The 20,789-nt window shown below is 41.6% G+C and overlaps 1 protein-coding gene across 4 annotated transcripts in view; it reads left to right on the forward strand.

The window, feature by feature from the left end:
- The window catches only part of Rubcn (rubicon autophagy regulator), a 51,482-nt gene that overhangs the window by 14,787 nt on the left and 15,906 nt on the right, over positions 1 to 20,789 (forward strand). Inside the window, exons 3-11 of one of the 4 annotated variants that reach the window (XM_048346836.1) lie at positions 540 to 626; positions 2,087 to 2,246; positions 2,844 to 2,950; positions 4,478 to 4,634; positions 5,460 to 5,993; positions 10,713 to 10,825; positions 14,118 to 14,328; positions 14,669 to 14,770; positions 19,875 to 19,949. In XM_048346836.1, the coding sequence (XP_048202793.1) occupies positions 540 to 626; positions 2,087 to 2,246; positions 2,844 to 2,950; positions 4,478 to 4,634; positions 5,460 to 5,993; positions 10,713 to 10,825; positions 14,118 to 14,328; positions 14,669 to 14,770; positions 19,875 to 19,949 (1,546 nt within the window). The remainder of the gene's footprint in view (positions 1 to 539; positions 627 to 2,086; positions 2,247 to 2,843; positions 2,951 to 4,477; positions 4,635 to 5,459; positions 5,994 to 10,712; positions 10,826 to 14,117; positions 14,329 to 14,668; positions 14,771 to 19,874; positions 19,950 to 20,789) is intronic. The other 3 variants (XM_048346837.1, XM_048346838.1, XM_048346839.1) reach the window with 3 other exon arrangements.

A 20,789-nucleotide genomic window follows, 5' to 3' on the forward strand; every position in this document is an offset into this window, starting at 1 on the left:
TTAACAACCCTGAGACTGCTTAGCTGATGGAAGTGAAAAGGTTTCTCCCTTTCACTATCATCAAGAAGAAACTGTTCTTGGAAGCATAACTGCAACAAAAACATTTATTAGCATATATTAATTGTACTAAGAGGTCTCCTTGTGACATTTCCATGTATGCATACAATGTACCCTGTCAATATCAGCATTTCTGTCACTCTGTCTTACCTTCCTCTCCTTTCTTAGATAATTTAATAAGTTTCACTGTTTTATTTTCATATAGGCAAACAAACTACTTTGACCATATTCATCCTCATTCTTCCTCTCCCCTCACAACAGACTCTTTTACTTTCCTGCCTTCCATTTGTTTTTAGTGTGTATTAACTGCACCAAGGGGTTTCACTATGATATTTCAGATGTGCATATTATTATTTTGCTTTTTATTCAACGCCAAGCCTTTCCATACACTAGGCAAGTGGTCTACTCTCTTTGAAAGACAACAATGATCCTAGGTTTGTTCCAAAATGGTAGTGATTTGCTCATTTTGTGTTTTCTTCCAGCAGGTGTGTTGCCGCCAGACAGATTACTGGCAGTTTGTGAAAGATATCCGTTGGCTCAGTCCCCACTCGGCCTTTCATGTGGAGAAGGTAAGAGAGAAAAAAGACATGCTATTCTGCTGTGTAGCTGCAAGTCTTTATTGTCTGATATTCTGATATGCTGTTGGCAGAATCTTCTCCTCTAGGGTGGAGTATGAAAGGTTTCCTTTTTTTTTTTTTTGTCAGTCTTGCTCTGTAGCCCAGACTGGACTCAAACCTGCAGTCCTCCTGCCTCAGTCTCTCAAGTGCTAGGCTTACCAGTGTGTACCACCACATCTGTCTTTCAAATTTCTTTTCTAAAATATGTTGCTGCAGTCATTCCTGTAGAAACTGCCAGAAATTGCCATTCACACATTTTGTTGCACAGTTCCTAGGCAATTGGATCTAATGTTTAGAAACTTTCAAGGAGGAAGTTCCAAATAAAGATTACCATACCTAGACTCAAAAAGAAGTGACTGGGACTGGGAATGTGGCTTAGTGGTAGAGTGCTGCGTGCATGAAGCCTTGGGTTCAATTCCTCAGCACCATATAAACAGAAAAAGCCAGAAGTGGCGCTGTGGCTCAAGAGGTAGTGCTGGCCTTGAGCAAAAAGAAGCCAGGGATAGTGCTCAGTTCGTAAGTTCAAGCCCCAGGACTGGAAAAAAAAAAAAAAAGACTGGTTGGCTTCTCTTTGGTGGGAAGGCTTTGGTGGCATTTACCTAGATCCTTCTCCTTAATGATTTTCTTGCATTCCTTTCTGGAGGCATCCTGAAATAGAGAACTCTGTGAGGAAGGCCAAGAGGATAGTCCTTTGACTATCCCAGTACAATTGCCTCTTTGAAGCTAGAACATAAAGAACCAGATATAGCAGCTTTGTCTGCCACAGTTGCATATCAGAACTTTCCTGCTCAGTACCTTACTGGGGACCTGGTGTAGCAGTTAAGCTACTAATCTCTACTTCATTCTCCTCCCCTAGTGCCCTCTAGATGTAGTTCTCAGCTGATTAGGCCTCCCTGTTTCTGTACTCCTCCTCCCCATGCTGGTCCTGGGGTTTGAACTCTGGACCTAGGCTGTGTCCCTGAGCTTATTTTTGTTCAAGGCTAGCACTCTACCACCTGAGCTCCAGCTCCACTTTTAGTTTTTGAATGGCTAATTGGATAATTTGAGTTGATAAGAATTTCAAGGAATTCTGCCTAGGCTGGCTTCAAACCACCATCTTCAGATCTCAACCTACTGAGTAGCTAGGATTATAGGTGTGAGCCACAGTGCCTGGCTATACTTTTTTTTTTTTTTTTTGGCCAGTCCTGGGGCTTGAATTCAGGGCCTGGGCACTGTCCCTGAGCTTCTTTTGCTCAAGGCTAACACTCTGCCACTTGAGCCATAGTACCACATCCAGCTTTTTCTGTTTATGTAGTACTGAGGAATCAAACCCAGGGCTTCATGCATGCTAGGCAAACATTCTATCACTAAGCCACATTCCCAGCCATATATATATATATGTGTATATTGATTCAGGCCTCTTTATCTCCTAGTTCATCAACTTGCATGAGAATGGCCAAAGCAGTGCTGACGGTGTGAACGAGCATGCTGTTGCAGAACTGTGGCTGCAGCACAGCCTGCAGTCCCACTGCCTCTCAGCCCAACTCCGGCCTCTGCTTGGAGATAGACAGTATATCAGAAAATTCTACGCAGGTTGGTAGAGGTCATTCAGGGTTGCTGCGAGTGTGTATGTATTTCCTTATTGCCTTCTGTCTCACTTTTCCTCCATAGACAACCATTAGAACATCATATTTTACACTTGATATTATAGATTCCACTTAGAAACAGGTATCTAGGCCCTTTTCTCTCACCTCCTTTGAAAAACACAATCATACTTTATATTAGGATATCCCCCTATGCTGATACACACAAGTCAATAAGAGTAACCACCACTTGCCAAGAGTTTTCTGTGTGCCCACTCACTGTTAAATTACACTTTTCACAACAGCCACAAGAGTTGTAGGTTAGCATCCTGCTTTTCAACCAAAAAAGCAGTTCAAGGAGGTTGAATGATGACCAGAGTTACCCATGGCCGGGATTTAGTTCCAGATCTTTCTAACTTTGCAGTCTCTTTTCTTGTTCTCCTTATTGCATAAGACTTAGCTCCTCCTATATTTCACTTTTCTGTAAGTCCCCCCCCCCCCCCCAGTCCCTTGAGTTTCCTCCTCAGTTCCTTTACTCTTTCCCTCAGCTTCTCTCTCCCAGGGCCATACAGGAAGTGTATCACTACAGTATCGTTTTTCTTCCTAGAAACTGCTTTCCTGCTAAGTGACGCCCACGTCACCGCCATGCTCCAATGCCTGGAAGCAGTGGAACAGAACAACCCTCGCCTCCTGGCTCAGATTGATGCATCTATGGTAAAAGGGACAAGAAATGATTTATGTCTGTGCTGGGCCCTGGATATCACCACCATGTAACCCTGAGTAGCAAATGACTTCTTCACTAAGGAGTTATGAGCTGAAAGGCATTATTTTTTTTTTAATGCTTGAGAAGGGGAGATACTTATGTACTCACTAAAATGAAGAGTCTAAACTTAGATCTAAGCTGGTGGTATCTGTGTTTGTGGTATCTGTGTGTGTGTGTATATATATATATATATATATATATATATATTTTTTTATTGTCTGTCCTGGGGCTTGTACTCAGGGGCTAGGCACTGTCTCTGAGCTTTTTTTGCTCAAGTCTAGCACTCTACCACTTGAGCTACAGCTCCACTTTTGGCTTGTTGGTAGTTAATTGGAAATAAGAGTCTTATGGACTTTCCTGCCCAGGCTGGCTTCAAACTGGAATCCTCAGATCTCAGCCTCCTGTGTAGCTAGGATTACAGGTGTGAGCCACTGGCACCTGACCTGTGTGTGTATGTTCTAAAAACACTTGGGACCCTTAAAATATGCTACGTTAAGGGCAGGCTTGACAAAGAGCTGGAGAGAAGAGGGGTGTTTCTACAGAATTTACAGTGTCAGACTTGGTATGGCTTAGTGGCACATAGGATCTGCCATTTTTCTTTTGGTATAACAAAAATTTTGTAGTACAAAGCAAATTTTGTTGCCTGTAATTAATTCATCCCATTACTAGTATTCCAGTCAGTGCCTTAACTAGAGTGGAGTCAGAGCCTGCATTCCTTTTGGGGAAGAGAATTATGGATTACCATCCACCGAATACTTTATACATGCTAGCCATAGTGATATGTATAAACCATGAATCAGCTCATTTAATCCTCACAACTTTAGATAGGTGGCATTAATCTCTCTTTCTCTCTCTCTTTCTTTTTTTTTTTTTTTGGTGTGGCAATACTGGGTTTTGAACTCAGGCCTTTTGCTTGCTAGGTAGGTGTTCTACTGCCAAGTCAAGCCTCTAACCTATTTTTGCTTATTTTTGAGATAGGGTCTCACTTTTGCCTGGATTTCTATCATAGCTGAGATGGCAGGTGTACACTACCTTACCCAGCTATTGGTTGAGAAGGGGGTCTTGTGTGTATGCCCAGGCTGACTTCAACCATGATCCTCCCAAGTAGCTTGATTACAGGTGTGAACCACCAGCACCTGGCTACTGATATCTTTTTATAAAGAGAGCCACTGAAGGTAAATCAGTTGCCCAAAGTTCTGACAGAATAGGTTATAAATGACAGGTGTAAATTAGAGCCCTAATCTGTCTGGCTTCTGACACATAGTTTAAGCACTTTCAGGAGGGAGCACCCCTCCTTTGGCCACCTACAAGGACTACAGTGTATACAACAGTACAGCACAATTTCAAAGTTATATGATAAAGTACAGCTGCAGGCTCTGGCTGTAGTTCAAGTGTAATGTCATAGGCTAGCTTCTATCAGCATTTCGCCCCCTCCTCTGAAGGCCTCTATCCTTACCCATGTTTTGTTTTGTTTTTAGTTTGCCAGAAAGCATGAAAGTCCACTGCTGGTAACAAAGAGCCAGAGCTTGACAGCTCTCCCTGGCTCCACATACACTCCTCCAACCAGCTACACTCAGCATTCCTACTTTGGATCCTCCTCCAGCCTCCACCAATCCATACCCAACTCTAGTAAAGGTATGGGGAGCAGGAATGGTTGGTCTTTACATCTTTCTGTAAGCCAAAATAGTAAAGGAATTTGTGAGTGCTCAAAGGTTGATAATTGGGCCGTGGGATGGTAGAGTTTGTCCAAGTTTTCTTTTTTTTTAAAATTTGTTCTGTTTTTGTTGCCAGTGCTGGGGCATGGACTCAGGGCCTGAGCACTGTCCCTGGCTTCTTTTTGCTCAAGGCTAGCATTCTACCACTTGAGCCACAGCCACAGCGCCACTTCTGGCCATTTTCTATATATGTGGTGCTGAGGAATCGAACCCAGGGCTTCATGTATACAAGGCGAGCACTTTTCCACTAGGCCATGTCCTCAGCTCCCAAGTTTTCTTAATAATGGTAATCTTTAAAAAGTGTTATAGTAGGTAGCCTAAGATAATTCAGTAGAATCATTAAAGTAACAGCAAAGAGATGTTTTTAGGTCCTTGAGTTTCTAATCTACATTGCAAAATAGGCATTTGAATAGTAGCTAACATTTATTGAATGCTGACATAATGTTAGACTTTGTTGTAATTAATATTTATTATCTCATTTCCTTAAAAGTGTCATGTAAGGTATTATTATTATTGCTCATTTCTAGATGAGGAATGCCACAAACAAAGCCACAGTCTCTAGTTAGTTGCTTTTAAATAATTTTTCACTTTAATTGACCAACTTTTTCTGAGGTAACATGTGTCTTACACTTAGTAACAGCTGAGATTACAGTTCTTACTTGTGGAGAAGTTCTTCATACATATCACAGTGTTCCAGCTGAACTTTGTCTCCTTTTTTGCTCATTTTTTTCTTTTTGTATCCTAGAGAGAAGAGCTACTTCCTCTTCACTCCCTGGTCCTCCCCAGAATCTTCAAGAAGATAGAAGACAACCATTACCAGTAGAGGATCAAACCATCCAAGCCCCGCTGCTTTCAGATTCTGCACAAGCGCAGGATTTCCCATCAACCCCAGTTGAAATGAACTCAAGCACTGTGACTAGCCCCTTAGAGGCATCCTGGGTCAGCAGCCAAAATGACTCCCCAAGTGATGCCAGTGAAGGGCCTGAATACCTGGCTATTGGCAACCTGGACCCCCATGGCCGGACTGCCAGCTGTCAGAGTCAAAGCAGCAATGCAGAGAGTAGCAACTCTAATTTATTCTCCTCCAGCAGCTCTCAGAAGCCAGATTCTGCTGCTTCTTCCTTAGGAGACCAAGAGGAAGATAGGCAGAGCCAACCATCCAATGTCCTTCGCAGATCCAGCTTCTCAGAAGGACAGACAGTCACTGTCCACCCTGGGTCAAAGAAGAGCCATATTCGCTCCCATTCGGATACCAACATTGCCTCCAGAGGAACCCCAGGTAATGATGAGTGCCAGCCATCACTATGTCAACCACAGCAAGAGTCCCTGATTTTAGGATTTTTTGAAGAGAGGATTTCTTTTTAAGACTTTTAAGAGAAGTTATGTGACATGGCATTCTGCTTTATGATGAAAGAGAGAAGTTTATAATGTAATACTTATACTCAAGAAATCTATGAGGCTGGATGTGATGCTGCATGCCTGTAATCCCAGCACTCGGAAGGCTGATGCAGGAGGGTTGTGAGTTCAAGGTTAGCTTGGGCTACAAAGACCTTGTTTCAGCAAAAACAAAACCAAACAAACTGAATATATTTGTTCTTTCATATAATGCTAAATGCTTTCCTGTGTTCTTATGCAATCTCATTTAATTTCTTCTCTTTCTGTGATTCCTGAGAAGTTTGATCAAGATATAATGGTAGTAACAGACAGATATTCAAGTTTCCTAATTAAATGTAGGGCTGTAGAGATATAGTCAGAATGGGGTGATATGACCTTGTAATCAAATAGGTGGGATTGCCTACTGCATCATTAATTCAGACTGAGGCTCCTGAGACCGCCCCACAGAAATACTAGCTGTAAGCAAAGGGCAACTACCATGGGGAAAGTGGCCCCACACTTTTGCCATGTCTCTGCCATCATCTCCCTGAGCTGTTGAACTCTGGAAGTTCCATGAAAGCAAGTGTAACATGGACTTTTGTGCTTCAAGCCATTTTGGATCAGGAAATCCCCAGAAATAAAATATTAAGATGAAATCTAAAATATTTATTAGGTCTAAAAAAGGCTGAGTGCTGGTGACTCATGCCTGTATCCTAGCTACTTAGGAAGCTGACTCTGAAGATCACAGCCGCAAAGTCAGCTCAGGAGAACTTGTGAAACTCATCTCCAGTTAACCACCAAAAAACTGAAAGTGGAACTGTAGCTCAAACAGTAACGTTCTAGCCTTGAGCAAAAGAGCTCAGGGGCAGTGCTCAGGCCCTGAGAAGACTAAGAAAGAATTTCCTTTCACAACTGTAGCTGCCATTGTTTCCATAATTTCTAGAAAGAAGAAAACTAATGGCCACAACTGAAACCTCTTGAGTGACAAACTTATTTCTTTCTTCCCTCAAATTTGATTTGCTTGTAGTTCTTTAGGGAAAAAACATCTTGAAATAAACCTACCTTATAAGCATCTTAGATTTTCATGTCATTTCTCCTGCTGGCTGGTGTCTCCTGTACTTCAAGTCACTGGCTTTTGAGCATGTAAAACTTTGAGCCTCCATTTCTTTTCTTTTTTTCTTTTTTCTTTTTTTGCTAATCCGGGGGCATGAACTCAGGGCCTGAGCATGGTCCCTGGCTTCTTTTTGCTCAAGGCTAGCACTCTGCCACTTGAGCCACAGCGCCACTTCTGGCCATTTTCTGTATATGTGGTGCTGAGGAATTGAACCCAGTGCTTCATGTACATGAGGTAAGCACCCTTGCCACTAGGCCATATTCCCAGCCCGAGCCTCCATTTCTTAAAATTGCTTGTAGTACTAGAGATTGAACTGAGGGCCTCCATCATGCTAGACAAGCTCTCTACCAACTTCCATTCTGGTATCCACGTGGAATCCAAAAACCATGGTAACCTGCTTGAGAATGCAGAAGGGTCCAAGGACGCATGGTCATTTATCATTTCTTTTTTTTTTTTTTTGCCAATCCTGGGGCTTGAACTCAGGGCCCTAGCACTGTCCCTGGCTTCTTTTTGCTCAAGGCTAGCACTCTACCACTTGAGCCACAGCGCCACTTCTGGCTTTTTCTATATATGTGGTACTGAGGAATCCAACCCAGGGCTTCATGTAAACAAGGCAGGCACTCTACCCACTAGGCCATATTCCCAGCCCATCATTTATCATTTCTTGTACAAGGCATCCTCCTTCAGCACTATGGTTCCCTCTTGGGGGGTTATGTTACCACTTTGGCCAGGTAAAAGTTTCACTTTCTCTAATCTTGTTTGTTCTGTCTGAACTGTGCTCTGCACCTATCCGTTTTTCTACAGGAGGCCCCAGGAATATCACCATTATAATTGAAGATCCCATTGCAGGTTTGGGAGTCAATCCCCTACCTCCTTTTCCTTTTGCTCCTCTGTGACCACCGTGCTAAGTTCAAATGTTCCTTTTTCAGTCTGGTGTCAAATCAAGTCTGACTACTCTGTTCCTGGTGCAATATTGAGACTGGTCATTAAAATGACACCAGTATTTCATGTGATATTGTGTGCCGCCCACAATTTTCAAAATGCCTCATTCCATCTCTCAAAAGCTTCTAGGAGGCAGAATTGAGATTTAGCAATTCAATTTTGTTCAAAGGTGTAACTGAGGCCTGCCCTTTGTCTAAGGCCCTATGATAAATTAGTGGCATAGTAAATATGTACTTAAAACTGAGTACTTACTGTGGATTACTTCTTTTTCCTTGACTTAACACCAGAATGTGTTTTATCCCTTTCTGTGGTCTTGAATATCTTTGCATGTTTTGGCCTGTTCAAGTTCCCAATTCCTTTTTTCTTTCATCTGTCTTCATGTGCATCTTTATTCCAGCCATTGCACATTTTTCTAGTGACTTGAACCTGTTTCCTTTGTTATTATAGTGATGTTCAAACAGATTGTATTCCATTCTGGATACTGTAATTCATGGAAAAAATAATACTGCAGGAATGTGTCTACCAGTCAGAATAGTGAGGAAGGACTAAAAACTGTTGATTTTTCTGGTGGGTTAAGCCATTGGGTGTATTAGCTTGAGAAAGCAAAGGTGATAAATGCATAAAGTCTTCCAAAACTTATAGAGATGAGCTATCATAAGAATACAGATTTGGAATTTAAGGAAATGCTAAGAATTAGTGAATGGGCACCATCAAAGACAGTGGACTCAGTAAATAAGGACTGAATGGCAACATGTAAAAAAAAATAAGGTTTTGGTGTTCTAGTTTGTGTTGCATGCTGTTAGCTATTAGCTGGGGATCTCAAAGTCTTTTGCTAAGACATTGTGGTAACTGCTACTTGAGCAGAGGCCTCTGTTGAGGTCACCAGTAGTCTGAACCCCCAGGAATACATAAAATTATATTTTATATGTGGTGGGATTTTTTTCCCCTAAGTGGAACAGCTGACCAATTGGCACCATTTGCCAGGGAAATGTGTTGAATGTGTCTCAGTCATTCATTTTCCCAGAGCACCCTGCTCTTTCTCAGGCACCCACCTGCTTTGCCTTCTGTGGCACTGGAAATTGTGTTTCTTTTTGAAGAATTTCAGCTTTTCAGAATTTCTTGTGACCCCCTCCTTGTTGCTATTTCTCCATTCCCCGCCTCCTGCTTTGGCATCCTTCTCCCAAAGCCCCGCTCTTCTTCCTCCAGTGTTTGAGCCCTTTGGTTGCAAGGCCATCAACCTCAGTATTCCTTCAGGACATTGCTGGTTTTAATTTTCATTCCTTAGTAAATGTAAACCTGATATTGTATTAAAACCTATTATAAAGGTATCAAAATTTCAAGGTGTTTATGTTTGAAGACTTTTCTAAATTAGTTTGTAAGAGGTTAGAAATTGACTGATATTCCTGTAACCTTTGGTTAGAAAATGGAAAGAAAGAGAACTAAATGAGTAAATCCATTTTGATTTTGATTGTTTTTTCTCCTTTGCCTTCCTCTTTTTGAACAATAGTTTCTCTTTCCCCAAACACTACACTGACATCTCATTTCCTTTCCTGCATTTATTCTGTGTTCATGAGTTGTTCAGTATTGGTGTGTCCCTTGCACACCTTGCTCTGGAATTGCTTAGAGAATAAGACCAGTTAAATGTTGAAACTCCACAGCTAGAGTTGTATCTGCTGCTCACTTATATGTGGTTTTTACTTTCTGGTACCGTCAGACTAGAGAGTCTGACTAGAGAGTCCTGCAATAAGAGGTCAGAGTTGAAAAGCCCTTGGCCCTACTCTGACCAAAGCAATAAAATCAGCATCAGACTCTTAAGTGACCAGGTAATTTCACTAGAAGGTAGACATCTTCTTTCCAGTTCTAACTCTCTGAACATGGAATATGCTAAATGAGTACCATTTAGGGAGGCTAGGGCTGAAACTCCCTTTTCCTGCTCTTCCGTCATGTCCACTATTGAGCTCTGTGGAGGGAGGATACACATTGTGAAATCTCATCCACCCTTTGTCATTTTCAACCCCTGTGCTAGAAATCGTGCATGTATGCAACACTTCTCTTCTTCTCCTCTTCACCCCCCTCTTGTGCTATGAGTGTTATCTTGTGTCTCCTGGTTCAGATGGATGGTTCTCATAGAGGTGAGAGGCATCTTGAAAAGAAACCTTTGAGTATCTGGGGTTAAGTCCCACATGGATATCATGCACAAGAGGAAGCCATTTGTGACCTCAGCACAGGATTTTTAACTTTTTTTTTTTTTTTTAACGTGGACTAAGAGGTACAGAACGTCATCTGTAAATGTAGATAGCAAAAGGATTGCCTCTGGGCTGTTTCCAGTTGTTTCATGGTTCTCCAACCATTTGGCTTAGTGCTATGGGACTCTTCAGTAACCAAGTCATTTTACTAGAAGATAGACATCTTTCCATTTCTAATTTTTCATTGCTGAGAGACTTGAAAGCACGGTTAGAGATAAAATTCTCAGAAGGATTTTATCTTCTTTTTCCCAAAGAAGCATGACCATTAGAGATTTGCATTTCAAGTCAGGACTTTTTACATCTGCTTCCCATTTCCCCTCAGAGGGTGGTCATTACCTGTGCTCAGAAGGCATGTTCCGAAGACCCTCAGAAGGTCAATCTCTCATCAGCTACCTCTCCGAGCAAGACTTCGGCAGCTGTGCAGACCTGGAAAAGGTGAGCAATGAAGGAAGCCAATGAAGAGTTCCTGTGCTAGGAGAGCTGGCTTGAGGGTCAGTGGTACTATTTGTTCAAATGAAGTTTCAGGCACAACAGAGACTTAGGTATCATTTCAGTATAGATTGCAGTACAGATAAGGTCAGTACGTTCTGTTATACTTCCTCGTTGAGTCCAGAATATTAGTGATTTTAGAAACTACTTTGGGTTGAGAAACATTTTGGATTTTAATCACATGATTATTGTTCTCTGAAAACCCTACAGAAATACTAAAACCTCACATAAATACTATTCCCAGAATCAACTTAGGTATGTTAGGCTAAAGCTCAGATATGTAATAGGTAATATCCATATAGCACTTTATAGCTTTCTAAGCACTCTTATCGCAGATGATTACATTTACCTAAATTTTCATATCTAGGTATATTATTTTGGAAAAGAGCCTGATTGAAATTACTAGGCATCTTCTCTCCTGTTTTTTTGGTATTTCAATAAAACTTTATTATAAACACTGACATTATTTTCTTTCTTTCTTTTTTTTTTTTTTTTTTTTTTGGCCAGTCCTGGGGCTTGGACTCAGGGCCTGAGCACTGTCCCTGGCTTCCTTTTTGCTCAAGGCTAGCACTCTGCCACTTGAGCCACAGCGCCACTTCTGGCCGTTTTCTAGATATGTGGTGCTGGGGAATCGAACCCGGGGCTTCATGTATACGAGGCGAGCGCTCTTGCCACTAGGCCATATTCCCAGCCCCTGACATTTCATTTTCACCACCTTAAAAAAAAATTGTTATCCTAAAGAATGACAGTGCCCCATTCATAAGGAAATGGAAGAACTTGGGGAAAAAAAAAATCACACTAAGTGAAGTGCCCAGACCCAAAGAAACATAAACCCTATGGTGTCCCTCATAGGGAATAGCTAGTAACTGAATATAGGCTAGACATGGTAGAAGATCAAAATACCCCAATAGCTACACCCATATGACCACATAAGAAGATGCCAAGTTAATGAACTCCACATTATGGAAACAAGAGTTATACCACTGTTGTAATTATTCTCAACATGCCATGTGAACTTGTACTACTTTTTTTTTCTCTTTTTCCTTGTCTGTTTGTTTGACTGATTGGTTTGTTTAGTTTTGTTTTTCTGTACTCCCTTCCTGTGGCTGTACCCTCACTACCGGTGTATCACATCTGAGTACCCTGGATACTGTTTACATGGGTATTAGAACTGGGGAAGGGAGAGGGAATACCAAAATCGAGAGACAAAGAACAAAAAGACAAACCATTCAAAAAGCAACACTTACAAAACCATTTGGTGTAAACCAACTGTGCAACTCTTGTGGGGAGAGAGGAAGGAGGAGTGGGGTATGAGGGAGGAGGTAACAAGTAGAACAAGAAATGTACTCACTGCCTTTCATATGAATCTGTAACCCCTCTGTATCACACTTTGACAATAAAAAATGGGGAAAAATAAAAAAAATTGATCCATGTGAAAGTCTTACTGCAGATACTATTATAAATGTCACTTTTGCTCAATTTCTGATTATTCATTGTTAGGAAAGAACTAAAAAAAAAGATATACAGAGAGGTTACAGTTATGTAAGTCAGGTGAATTGAGTATATTTCTTTTTGGACAAACTAACCCCTTCCCTTGTTCTCTTCCTCTTTTTCTTTTTAAACTGAACAAAGAACTTTATTAACTGTGTTTCAAGATTTTATTCCCAGGCTTTGTCAGCTTAAATAGCTACAAAGAATGAATTGTGTATAAGTAAAACCTAAAAAGAACCAGGGCAATGTTAGCTACTCAGAAGGCTGAGATCTGGAGGAGCACAGTTCAAAGTCAGCCCAGGAAGAAAAGTCAGAGATTCAATCTCCAAAATAACCAAAAGAAAACAAAAAGTTAGGCTGGAGGCATGATTCAAGTGGTAGAGAGCCAGCTGAGCAAACCCAAGGTTCTGAGTTCAAATTCTTGTACCAGCAAACAAAGAAAAACACTGTTCAGTGTTTTTGGATGAAAAAATATTGAAGAGTTGTGGGGAGTACCAGCAGGAAGGGAAAGGGTGAATAAAGAGAGTAAATGGAGGTAAATGTAATCAAAGTAGTTTATTTGCAAACATGAAAATTGAACAATGAAACCTCTTGACATTGTTTTAGACAAAGGGAGGGAGTAAGGGAGTGACAGAAAGGGTCAGTTTGATTAGGACACATTATATGCATGTATGGAAAGCTCACAATAAAACTCCTCCTTGAACAGTTAGTAGATGCTAATACAAAATAAAGAAAAATAATAAAGATTTAAGCCATGAACAGTGATGAAAAGACTTGCTGCCAGAAATGTTTGAACTTGAGGTTGTTAAATATATTCACCACTTCACTACCAGAGATTTTATTCCTATACTCCTTAAGGAAAACTGAGGGATTATATTTGTTTATTTGCTGTACATAAGGTTTGAACTCAGAGCCTTGCATTCTTTTTTCTTTTTTTGTCAGTTGTAGGACTTGAACTCAGGGTCTAGGCTCTGTCCCAGAGCCTCTCTGTGATCAAGGCTAGTGCTTTACCACTTGAGCCACAGCACCACTTGCAGCTTTTTCTAAGTAGTTTATTGGAGATAAGAGACTCATGGACTTTCCAGTCCAGGCTAGCTTTGAACCATGATCCTCAGATCTCAGCCTCTTGAGTAGCTAGAATTATAGGCATGAGCTACCAGCACCCAGCAAGGGCCTTGCATTCTTGCTTGGCTATTTTGGCCAAAGCTGGTGCTCTACCACTCAAGCCATACCTCTGTTTCCATCTTTTTGCTGGTTAATTGGAGATAAAAGTATTATAGACTTTTCTTCCTGGGCTGGTAGCTAAGATGACAGATATGAGTCACTAGCATCTGGCTATGGGTTTTGTTTGTTTGTATTTTAAATCATCTGTTATAGATCTGTGACCAGTTCTTCTCTCTGACTGTTCCTTCTCCACCAATTCACAGTGTGTGTAGTTTGATGGCTTAAAAATGAGGTTGTACTGAGGGTCAAGGGTCTTGGGTCAACTAGCTGAGTTTCTCTTCTCATTTTGATGTAGAAAATGGATTAGGGGAGGGGACAGGCATATTCAAGTAAGAGAACAAAGAGAATCTAAAACAGGTGTTCTGGCCATTTGCTTTCCTCATAGAAGCTATATGCATTTCTTCTGATGTTTTCATTAAGAGTAGTCCAAGTCTTGAGAGATCTGCTACCCTTCATTATACTCATTGAGGTGTTGGCTACCTCTAGTTCCTTGCCAAGCAATTTCTGTGGTGCTCCTCTTCAGGAGAATGCTCACTTCAGCATCTCAGAATCCTTGATTGCTGCCATTGAGCTCATGAAATGCAACATGATGAGCCAGTGCCTGGAAGAGGAGGAAGTAGAGGAAGAAGACAGTGATCGAGAGATCCAGGAACTGAAGCAGAAGATCCGCCTTCGGCGCCAGCAGATCCGCACCAAGAACTTGCTCCCCGTGTACCAGGAGGCTGAGCATGGAAGTGAGTTAGGCCCATGAACAGTTTTGCTTCTGCCTCACAACTTCATTTCCTACATTAGAAATAGCTGTCCAGAGGCTGAGGGCATGGCCCCAGTGGTAGAATGCATGCCTAGCCAGGGTGAGGCCTGATGTCAACCCCAGTATTGCCAAAAGAAAAAGAAATATCTTCCTTCCAAAACTAATGTAAGAACTAAGAGAATGAATCTCAGATTTATTTCTCAAGTAGTAGTACATGCTATTTACATAGAACTTTCTAAGGGAATAAATTGGGAGGAGTAAGAGACTCTTCTTTATCCTATTTTTTATTTTTATTGTTACTATTATTACTATTTTTTCAATAGGCTTTCGAGTCACCTCCAGCAGCTCTCAGTTCAGTTCTCGTGATTCTGCCCAGTTCTCTGACTCTGGCTCTGTTGATGAGATTGATGAATTTGAAATCCAAGGTAAGAAGTAACACTGTTACAAGGGGCCTTTTACTTGTGTTTTTCAATTTGGAATTATAAACTGAGAACTCCCTGAATAGCAGATCTTCAGCATGGAATGATGGAATATGGGTTATGGTAAGAGACAGCTTCTCTTGCTAAAACAAGAATTCTTTTAAAGTTTAAGAAGAAAAGAACAGTGAAGGAGAGTGTCCTGGGTAGGCTGAGCATTACTGTGGTGCTTCATCCTTATTTGCATCTTTCTCTTAGATTCTCACTATGATTCCTCCATCTTAGCTTGTTTTGTTTTTGTTTTGTGGGTCCTGGGGCTTGAACTCAGGGCTCTGTCCCTGAGCCTCTCTGCTCAAGGTTAGCATCTACCACATCAGTCATAGCACCAGTTCCATTTTTTTTTTCTGAGTAGTTTACTGGAGATAAGAGTTTCATGGACTTTCCTGCCAGGGCTGACTTTGAACCATAATCCTCAGATCTCAGCCTTCTTAGTAGCTAGGATTACAGGTGTAAGCCACTGGTATATGGTTTCCTTCTACTGTGTTTAGCTGACCTATGCCATATGTAATGGGATGTTATATGCTCCATAACACAGCTGAAATTGCCTTGAAATATTCAAAGGGAGTTTGGTTGTAATCCTAAGAGGACATAAAAAATCGTTGAGGGAAAATCTAATGAGGAATACACAGTATCTTACTACCTGTGAATTTATAATCATACCAACATTAAAAGATCAGATATTAAGCACTCTCTTCTCTATAGAAGCTGGTGGAAGGTGATCTAGTCAAACATTTCAGAAAGCATAAAACTGAGTTTGGCTCATTATATTCAAAGTATATTATTTGTTTTGTTTTGTTTTTGTTGCCAGTCCTGGGGCGTGGACTCAGGGCATGAGCACTGTCCCTGGCTTCTTTTTGCTCAAGGCTAGCACTCTACCACTTGAGCCACAGCGCCACTTCTGGCTTTTTTTCTGTATGTGTGGTGCTGAGGAATAGAACTCAGGGCTTCATGTATACGAGGCGAGCACTTTACCACTAGGCCATATTCCCAGCCCCTCAAAGTATATAAGCACTGAACGGCATAATCTAAGCGTAGGGATGGGACGGAGAAAGATGGGGGGGAGAATGATGGAAAGGGAGACTCGTGATCTGATTTGTGTAACTGGAACTCCTTGGTACAAATACTTAAAATAAAAATGTAAACAACAAAAAAAGAATCATTGAGGGAGAAACAGGGAAGGGAAAATAACACCAACATACTTACAAAGTAGAGTTTTATTTTTATTTTTTGCCAGTCCTGGGCCTTGGACTCAGGGACTGAGCACTGTCCCTGGCTTTTTTTGCTCAAGGCTAGCACTCTGCCACTTGAGCCACAGCGCCCCTCCTGGCCGTTTTTTTTTTCCATATACGTGGTGCTGGGGAATCGAACCTAGGGCTTCATGTATGGGAGGCAAGTTCTCTTGCCACTAGGCCATATCCCCAGCCCCCAAAGTAGAGTTTTAATTTCTGCTTTGCTAGTGCTGACTTGCATAGCAGAATCACAGACTCACTGCTGTTGGAAGTATTAGCATAGAGAAGGGGAAGGCCTGCTATCTGGGATGGCAAATGTGTCTAATCAATTTAATGTCCCATTCCTGAAAGTCATGGGCTTCCTAAAGTTACTCTCAGTGAGACTGTGAGATAGACATTGCAGTTCAAGAACAAACTTTCTCATGGATAAAAACATAATAATTCCTTACAAAGCTGAATTATGTCTATAACATTCAGCTACATTGTAACATGACCATGAATAGATCTTCTGTTGTATGTTACAGAGTGGGTTCATCTGCTCAAGACCTATAGATGAAGTAGCAAGATTTTTTTTTTCACCATTCAAAAAGTCAGATTTGTCAGGCACCACTGGCTCACACCTATAATCCTAGCTACTCAGGAGACTGAGACCTAAGGTTCATAGTTGAGATCCAGCTTGGGCAGGAGAGTCTGTATGATTCTTATGTCAGGTTGAGAATGTGGCTTAGTGGTAGAATGCCTGCCTAGCATGCATGAAGCCGTGGGTTTGATTCTTCAATACCCCATAGACAGAAAAAAGCGGGAAGTGGTACTGTGGCTCAAGTGGTAGAGTGCTAGCCTTGAGCAAAAAAAAAAAAAGCTCAGGGACAGTGCCCTGAATTCTAAGCCCCAGCACTGCCCCCCATCCCCCAAAAAAGATTCTTATATCCACTAAACTACCCAAAAAATCCAGAAGTGGAACTGTGGGCTAAAGTGGTAGAGTACTTGCCTTGAACAACAAAGCTCAGGGACAGTGTCCACACCCTGAATTCAAGCTGCATTATCAGCACCTCCCAAAATGATTAGATTTTACAGCATATTTTCCACGTTTCCAGGAAGCTTTATTTCCGTGTTCACAATAATGTACCTGATTGCAGTAAGTCACCTTTAAAACTCTTGTTTTAAAGTGGGGGCAGTGATCACAGTTTGAGGAGAGCACAGGCAAAAAGTTAGCAAGTCCCTCTCTCAACAAACAGGTTAGCTATGTGGGAGGATTGTGGTCTAGGCTGTCCCAGGCAAAAAACATGAAACCTTATTTGAAAAAAATTAAAAAAAAAAGGTACTGAGGACATTGTTCAAGTGGTAGAATGCATGCCTAGCCAAGCACAAGACCCATTTTGAATTCAAACCATAATACTTCTAGAACCAACCCTTTTCCCTTCATTTCTGTAGTTTTTCCTGCATCATCTCCAGTTCTCACACACTACCGTATCTCCTCCAATTCATTCTTGACACTGACTACCTAAAATTAGCACAAGCACAGATCCATGAGGTAAGGGCTCAGTTTCCCAACATTGCTCCTACTTCAGATGCCAAATGCAAGTGGAGTCACCTACACTTCTGCCCTGCTGATTACAAACTCAGGAATTCCCATGACTTGTCTCCACCCAGGCTGGATAATTTTCTAGAGTGATTCACAGAACTTTGACAGTCACTGTACTTAATGATTATGGTTTATATAAATGATACAAATAAACAGCCTCATGAAGAGGTCCTAAAGAGTCTGAGCATAGGAAACTCTGTCTCTATGGAATTGTGGTATAACACCCACCCAATACATTGATTGTTTGCCTACCAGAAAATTCCCCAATTTTGTTGTGACAAGGGTGTGTGTGTGTGTGTGTGTGTGTGTGTGTGTGTGTGTGTGTAAAGAGGCTTGAACTCAGAACCTGGGCTCTGACCAGGTTCTGCTCAAGGCTGCCACTCACCCACTTGAGCAGTTCTGTGGTTAATTGGCCATAGAGACTCACAGACTTTCCTGCCTGGACTGACTTTAAACTAAAATCTTTAGATCTCAGTCTCTCAGTACCTAGGATTACAGGTTTGAGTCACTGGTACCAGGCATTACAAAGGTTTTCATTGTGGTTTCATAATATGGACATGAACGATTAAATCTTTTACCATTGGTAATTAAACTCCATCTTCAACCCTCTCCCTGTCTGGACTAACAGAGGGACTGAAGTCATGTGGCTTATTCTGGTGGCCAGCTCCCATTCTGAAGCTTTATTTCTGTGTGTGTGTGTGTGTGTGTATGTGTGTGTGTGTCTGTCTGTCTGTCTGTCTGTCTGTCTGTCTGTCTGTCCTAGTCCTAGGGCTTGAATTCAGGGCCTGGGCACTGTCCCTGAGCTTTTTTGCTCAAGGCTAGCTCTCTTATCACTTGAGCCACAGTTACACTTCCAGCTTTTTGGTAGTAATTAAAGATAAGAGGTTCACAGACTTTTCTGCCTGGGCAGACTTCAAATCGCTATCCTCATCTGGATCTTAGCCTCCTAAGTAGCTTGAATTGCAGGGTGAGCCACTGGTGCCTAGTTTGTCCTGAAGCTTTTGGAGGGCCAGGTACTCACTTCAAGCTAGGCACTGGTAGCTCTCGCTAGTAATTCCAGCACTAGGAAGGCTGAAACAGGAGGATCTGAATTTGAGGCCTGTCTGGGCTATATATAGCCAGATTCTGTCTCCAAACTAGACAAAACAGAAAAGAGTTACCTCATTAGCACATACTTAGATTTGATTGAAGGGGCTCCTGATGGAAAATTAAATGTTAAAGACATTGCTGGGCTGGGGATATGGCCTAGTGGCAAGAGTGCTTGCCTCGTATACATGAGGTCCTGGGTTCAATTCCCCAGCACCACATATACAGAAAATGGCCAGAAGTGGCGCTGTGGCCCAAGTGGCAGAGTGCTAGCCTTCAGCAAAAAGAAGCCAGGGACAGTGTTCAGGCCCTGAGTCCAAACCCCAGGACTGGCCAAAAAAAAAAAAAAAAGACATTGCTATCACTCAGAAAAATCCAAAGACTTGGGGACTTCTCTGCTAGAAACCAGGTTCAAAGGCCAAATAGTTATTTGTTATTATGTCAGTCTGTGATTGACTTGATCTCCAAATTAGAAGAAAATAAGAGGGTTCCTCTTTCTGGTCAGGATCAGCTGCAGAATTTCAAGAGTGTAATAATAAGGTAAATTCACAGCTTGCTGTTTTAGTGGGTGTGGGACAATGCATGTGACTAAATATCACATTGCTTTTAGGAAAGCAGGCAGCCAGGGAAGCTAGTTAGTCTAGAAGAAGCTGCCTGGTGGTAGTAGTGAAGTATACTCTTGTTGGAAACTGTTGCTGCAGTGTGAACCCCAAGAGATGTTCAGTGAACAATTCCCTGGTTGGGTTCAGAATAGCAATCCTTAAAGATGGTCTCTCAACCTCTAGGTCCTGTAATTTTTTGTTGTAAGGGACTGTCTTGGACACTGTAAGATCTTTAGTATCATTTCTTTCCTTTATCCACAAGATAGAGGGTAGTAGTACCAGTATTGCCCAAGTCCAGTAGTACCCTGGTCCCCACCTAACAGTAAAAATGTCTCCAAATAGTGCCAACATTAGCCCTGGTTGAGAACCAGTGTCTTAGGAGGTCCTTGAGGATACACTGGTTTTAGGAAGTAGCAATAACTTATAGTAAGTTCCTAAATGCCATTTCATCTTTTGGAGCAAGAGTTCAGGTCCTGATCCCAAGAACATGTGTTTCATCAGTTAACTTTCTGTCAGAAAACTAAAGGGCCCCTTTTATAATTATTATTGCACAGATGGTAGTGAAGGATCTAACCTGACTCACATATCAAAGAACGGACTCTCGGTATCAATGGCCTCCATGTTCTCAGGTAGCCTATGTTGAAAGCATGGTGTGCTTATACATGCATGTGTGTGAGTGCTTGCACAAGCTTTTGCACATAGTTGGTTGTGTGATTTCTGTCAAGGTCGAGACTACCTGGTCTGGAGAACTTTCTGGGAAACACCAGATATAGGCCCTAACAAGAAGCCAATCATTTAGATATCCCTCATATGACTCCAGCAGCCCCCAGAGTGTTTGTCCTTGTTGATCCATCCTATAGTGATGATTTTAGCTGAAGTATTCTTGTCTCAGATGGAGGTAATGGACATTTAAGGAAGAATAGACAGGTAAGTATTTCAATTCCACAGGGAGCCATGGCTCACACCTGTAGTCCTAACTACTCAAGGAGGCTGAGATCTGAGAATCACAGTTCAGCGCCAGCCAGATAGGAAAAGTCTTTGAGACTCTCATTTCCAATTAACAACAAAAAGCCAGAAGTGGAACTGTGACTCAAGTGGTAGGACATTAACCTTGAGCAAAAAAGCTCAAGGACAGTGCCCAGATCCTGAGTCAAGCCTGAGCTGAGACCTGCAAAAATAAATAAATAAATTTCTGTTCATACCTATAGCTGAACTGCTGCCTTACATTCAGACTGCTAAAGCAGCCTTACATTCAGACTGCTAAAGCAGGTTAGAATGGCATCAAGCCTACTGTATCTTTAGAATTTTTAATTTTCAGAAAGTTTCCAGAAGCTGTCTTTCTAGATGCTTTATACACAACTAGGAGTCATTGCCATAAATGTTTGACCTTACTAATTGCCTTGTCATTCAAAGAGGAGGCTTTCTATAGGTGGGATTGACAGAAGGGAAGTTAACAGTTTTCTATTCAA

The sequence above is a fragment of the Perognathus longimembris genome, chromosome 5 (genome assembly GCF_023159225.1).
Source record: "Perognathus longimembris pacificus isolate PPM17 chromosome 5, ASM2315922v1, whole genome shotgun sequence".
Taxonomy (NCBI): Eukaryota; Metazoa; Chordata; class Mammalia; order Rodentia; family Heteromyidae; genus Perognathus; species Perognathus longimembris.